General features: G+C 35.2%; 1 protein-coding gene across 2 annotated transcripts; it reads left to right on the top strand.

Annotated features, from left to right (window-relative positions):
* The first annotated feature begins 232 nt into the window (after positions 1-232).
* On the top strand, positions 233-5,596 carry LOC112018452 (myb family transcription factor PHL5). 2 transcript variants are annotated; one of them, XM_065769154.1, is made up of 7 exons: positions 233-1,804; positions 1,925-2,132; positions 2,213-2,289; positions 2,409-2,448; positions 4,091-4,145; positions 4,326-4,395; positions 4,904-5,596. In XM_065769154.1, exons 1-7 carry the CDS (start codon positions 1,181-1,183, stop codon positions 5,111-5,113), a joined length of 1,284 nt encoding a protein of 427 aa, XP_065625226.1. In that variant the 5' UTR covers positions 233-1,180; the 3' UTR covers positions 5,114-5,596. The 2 variants fall into 2 exon arrangements, with proteins under 2 accessions (XP_065625226.1, XP_065625227.1); XM_065769155.1 differs by lacking the exon at positions 4,904-5,596 and adding an exon at positions 4,639-4,897.
* Positions 5,597-5,923: the final 327 nt, after the last annotated feature.

The raw sequence follows: 5,923 nt of genomic DNA, 5'->3' as shown, positions 1-5,923 counted from the left end.
AGCTGAAAACTAAAAATTGAAACAGGAAAATATTGTTGCAAAATAATTTTTAAATGTGTGAATAATATCGTGGGACCCATTTTTAATGAAAAAGTTGCTGAAAAGTAAAATTTGTGGGTTCGTAAACAGTAAAATTTGTGCTGAAAAGTCAAACTTTGCTATTACTGTATATAAACAGTAACAGCGTAAAAATTTGTCTTGGAAAAGCTGGAAACGCGAGGAAAAAACAAAAAAGAAAAAGAAGAAAGAAGAAGCTGAAAATGCAGACGCCAGACGCAACGCGCAAACTAAACGTACACTTAATGTCTTTTTGATTTTTGATTTGATTGTATTTACTCAAGAATCTTATATATTATAGTTCAAATTCCACTGTTCTTTTAGATTTGCACAGTGCAACATGAACTTTTCTGGTAATTTAAGATACCCACTTTGCAAAGATGCAATCTTAAGGGAAGGGAGGAGGATTCGTATCGTATCTCTTATGAGTGAAAAGAAAAAGATTGAATTTTTTATTTATATATATATATATATATAAAATTTTGGGTGTCTAAATTGACTTCATCCGTATCCACTGTAGGAATAATTTTGGATATATAGCAGTGAATTTATTCCAGTATCTGGGATTAAATTATTAAGCTATAGATGCCCATAACAATATTCTCCAATATTAGATTATATATTACCAACTCTGGAATCATTTTAACTTCTTCTTAAGACCCATATATCCCTTTCATGTACAACACTCCAATCCATTTTATATGAGGACAAACTTCTATTAACTTAATTTGTTCATCTTGGGGAGACTTGTATTTTTATAAGCGTTTTAAGGGCTTTGATTATGTCAATAGATCATTTTTCATTCCTATCCTTTATGGGAATAAATAAAGGCATTGCATAGTGCTTTTATACAATCAATATTCATATCTTACACCTCAAGTCTTTTCAGAATATAAGAAAATTTTATGCCACATATCAGAATTCAACATTGTTGTTGTTTCTCCATCAGATCTGCATCTTCTTTTTTTCCATTTTGTGCATATTGACGTGGCTTGTGCCGACTAGGACATAAAAGGAATGAAATTTGATGTAGTTTTAGAAGGTAAATGGGAATTTTGAGCAGAAATCAGCTTTGCTTGCTGTTCTAGTTGGATTATTGGGTTACAGGTTTGATAATCTGTAGATGAACACTCATAAGATAGATTGCAGAGAACAAGTTAATGAGAGCAATGGAGTGATCAATGATTGTAGTTCTGAATTTGGCAATCGATCTTCCGAGTTTCTTGGATACAAACAGCCTTGGCACATGGGAACTTGTTTTCAGCCACTGAACATGGAGGGAGGATCACAAGCACAATATATTGGGCCTGCTAAGTCATCAACCACCATTATGAGCCGCTTTGAATCACCAGCTTCTGCTTTTTATGCAACTGAACGCTGCATGGGATTTCCACAGTATGAGGGTGAAGTTGGTAATCCCTTTATGAGCTCCCAGTTTTCCAGGTCTTATGATTCACAGCTCCCTGCATATCAATCTGTTGGGGAGGACTATTCCATTGATACAGCACACCCAGCTGAACCCAACTTTAATTTGAGAAACACCTTGCAGGCAATAGTGAAATCTCAATTCTCTAGCAATCAATACTGTGGACCATCTGAAAATTCCTATAAAATGTCATGTAGCAATTCACCAGCATGTAAACTTCTTCCACATGAACAAAATAAGTTGCTGGGTGATGATACTAATTATGGCAGGAGGCATCTTTTGATTCCTTTTAAAGGCAATCAGGAAATTCAGGACCATATGGTATGCACATCCTAATCTAGAATTTATACACTTTGAATTGTTTATGTGCAAAAATTCAAGATTGGTATCACTCCTTAGGAATAAAAATCGTTCTAATTATGGCTAGTTATTTTTGGACAGGCTAATTGTAATTCATATAATTCCCCATTTGGGCGGCTGAATTTGTCCTCTCAGCAAGAGAAGCACTCTTCAAGAGAGAGTGTATCTGTTACTTCTGGCAATTCTGCTTCAACCGGGGCAGTACTCTCAAGTAAAACACGAATAAGGTGGACTCAAGATCTTCACGAGAAGTTTGTTGAGTGTGTTAATCGCCTTGGGGGTGCTGAGAGTAAGTAATTTGACACAAGCTTTATCAGTATAAGAAAGAAACCATTGTTTTCTGACAATTTCTCTAATGATCGACAATAGAGGCAACACCCAAAGCAATACTGAAGCTGATGGATACAGATGGTTTGACCATTTTTCATGTGAAAAGTCATCTGCAGGTATTAAATCTTTCTAAAAAGTACTTAGATGTTGCTTGTAACCTTGTTATTTTTCTTGTCAAATTTTCTCTGCACAAATCTGATTCATTTTCTTGTCCCCTTTCTTATCTTCCTTACAGAAATACCGAATTGCAATATACATGCCAGACTCAACAGAAGGTGATTCGTTGTTAGAATTATTGTATTATTCTCAAGTGATTTATTTTATTTGATTCCTCTGCTCTTAGCTAGCTTAACAATTCATGAAAGTTGGAATGATTATGTTCTGCTTTGAATTATATGTAAGTGTCCGTACACTCTTGGTTTTGAGGTCTATATAAAAAGTGGAGATTCCTTTATTTGTTTATATAGATTTGATGATACTTATAGATTAGATTACAAAACACTATCCTCTCAAGTATGATCATTCTCCTTATTCAAACCAGTTCAGATAGCCATGGCATTACAGAATAATGTCGACAATAGCCAGGCCATATTGTTTCAGATCAGACAAGGAAGCATTCGTAGAGGCTCTTGATCCTCCAGTGAAAATAGTTTTTTTTTTTTTTTTTTTCATTTTCTAAAATTAATTTAAACACTGAATTATAATTATTGCCTCCTTTCTCTCTTTGGAGGTTGACCAACGACCACCAAACTATAATCACCTGGAAGTTATTTATGATATGGAATTGTTATGTTCATGCCTTGCAGCTCTACAGTTATTTGTCACGAGATTCATTCTACTTCAATTTTTTCCTTTATTAAATCTAACTAGCTGGGAACTAGTAATCACAAAAGAGCCTTCACGTCAAATAAGATGCAAGTTTGTATTGTTAAACCCCTGAAACTGGCCAATACCATTCAAGCAAACTGACTATTCTATATCACTTTCAAAGGGCACTAAAACTCATTAAGTGTGGTCTGTTAGATTATTTACTGCGTGTAAAAACATCTAGTATGCCACTATTTTAACAGCATATAGCATGAGATCAATATAAATTGTTCTCTCAACTTCCAAAATGAGGTCCTTTTTTCTTCAATGAAGCATTTTGTTGTCTTTGTATCGTTTCTTTTTTTCCCCCTTCTTTGGTAAACACTTAATCCAATTAAGGCGGTCTTAAGATTTAAATATATTAGTTCTCGTTCAATATGGTAACTTTTTACTTCCCCAATTCACTTGAAGTACTCATGTCTTTAGGTTCCATAAAAACTGCAATTGAATCACATTATCTTGATGTACTGTCCGAACAGGCATTTAGAATCCATTGTACTATGTGTGTGTATATGTTTGATCATTTTCCTAGCTCTGATCCATATTAATGTCTAATTTTCATGTCGTTTTGTCAATGAGTAAATGTCATTTGCAAGAACATGTGATAATGGGGCAAAAGTTTTTTAATTCTCTAACATGGTTAATGAGTCGAGAGTCAAGCTTGCCTATATATGTTAAATTGAAAAAGACCACAAAAAGGTAAATTGATTATAGCTTAATATTGGACACCAAATCACCTGCTTTATCCGATAAGGAACCTTAAATTCCTTTACCAATGGTATTGACTATTGACAGCTTGGTTGTAATACTGATACTAACCCTGTCAACAGGAATTGAACAATTCTAGTTATGCCTAGCCTTAATGAGAAGGAAATTTGTCATACTCGCACATTCTTTTGGTCTCCTGCAAGTTTTGTTGAATTCTCTCGTTTGATGATGCAGAAAGTGCCTTTCATCAATCTACCGTGCAATTTTTCTCTCAATAAGATTACAATGATTCAGTCAAGCCAGTTAATAGTAATCTGATGTGACTATCCTTTTCTATTGCAGGAAAAACGGAGAAAAGAAACATTTTGAACGACCTACCCCTGTTTGATGCGAAAACGTAAACTTCATGAATTTAATTCCATCTCCTAGTCATTCTAGTGATACATATCTCCCCTTAAAATTGTTATTATTTCAAACATGGTGTTAGTTTTTTTTTTCCTTCTCTTTATTATTGTTTTATACTAACTTTTGCATAAGAACTCTATTCTTACACCAACTTGTGAACTTTGTCTGGCAGTGGCTTGCAGATCAGAGAGGCACTGCAACTGCAGTTAGAAGTCCAGAGGCGTCTGCATGAACAATTAGAGGTATTTCATCGGCTCTTTCTACTCCAGTGTGGAAAGTGATTTCATGCTCAATGTCCTGTCGATTTCTGAACAACTTTTCAATGTCTTGAACCATTGATTGTCTGGAAAAATGATAAAACAAAACATAGTGAGGCTTTCTTTATTGAATAATTGATTATCTTAAAATGAAGTTTAGTATTCTTGTCTAATATAACAACAAAATCACATGTCAGTAGAACTTTTCATAGAATTACCACTCTGCAGTTTAATTAGAAACTTTCATTGGGTGAAACAATGTGGCTTGGGTTGCTGGCTTCCTTAACTCCCACAAGTCACGTGTAATAGAAGTTCAGGCCAGGCCAAGGTGGGGAACATATGTGAGAATGTACAAATGCATGCTTACTATAAACAGGACCTCACACCTTGCATCAGCTTTTACATCTGCAAATGAGTTGCAAGCCATTTATCATTGGAATTTGCGGGCAGCTAATGATAAAACCATTATCACTTGATTACTTTTCTGGGCCAGATTCAGCGAAATTTGCAGCTAAAAATTGAAGAACAAGGGAAGCAGCTGAAAATGATGTTTGACCAGCAACAGAAAACAAATTGTAGCATCCTCAAAAATCACAACTTGGATACTACTTTCTCTGCTGATCCATCAATTAGTCTGAATGACATTCAGGCTTCAATTGCTGAAAGTTCTGGAAATTCCCACTTCCCATCCAAGATAAATTAGATCCTAACAGCACTCCATATCCCCTCTTGCATATACGTATAGTTTGTATACATAAAAACACTATAGCAGCGGTGGGGTTCCTAGAAAGCTTTGATCTTTCGCATATGTTAAACATTAAAAGCAGTCAAGCAGTCATGGGGTCCCTGCAATGCCCACTACCTACTACAGAATCAGGGATTATGCAGTGCGGCCTGGCAAAGAAACGGAGTGAATTTGCTTAATCCTTCTAAGTGAACTCAGTGAATGTACTTATGAAATCTGATAATACCCTTCAGAAAAGAAATGTTTTGTATCCACTCATGCATAGCTCGTGCATAAACTAAGTGAAAAGCATTCTTCTGGTAAGGTTCATTTATAGTTTTAGTGTTAGTGTAAGAATAATGTTGTCTTGTATAACTCGCTTTCTTTCAAGTTCTTGTAATGTAGTCAAAAGCTCCCTAAGGATTTACTTTGAGCTCATAATAAACTGAAATTTCTGATGCATAGCTTGGTTAAATATTCAAGACTGCATGGGGGAAGTTGGGTAATTTTGGTATGGATAGCTGAAAGGTGTCAAGCCAAATCTGGACGGTAGATGTCATAATGATTTTCTATTTCCTAAACAGTTGGCCCCATTTTCCACGACTATTCGGTAACAACGAGGATTAAACTTTAGTGTAAAGTGGCTGTTAATTGTTGATGAACTGTTTCCAGTTTCCATTAAAGCAATAGGCTGCCTGTTTTTTCTCTCCTTGGAAAAACACTTAGGGTATATTTGGTTGGAGTGAAAATAGGGAGGGTGAAAAATAAAGAAGAGAAAATATGAGAGAT

Source organism: Quercus suber, unplaced genomic scaffold (assembly GCF_002906115.3).
Source record: "Quercus suber isolate HL8 unplaced genomic scaffold, Cork oak 2.0 scaffold_1067, whole genome shotgun sequence".
Classification (NCBI taxonomy): domain Eukaryota; kingdom Viridiplantae; phylum Streptophyta; class Magnoliopsida; order Fagales; family Fagaceae; genus Quercus; species Quercus suber.
Note: the sequence above shows the minus strand (reverse complement) of the source record. Positions and strands in the feature narration are given on the sequence as shown.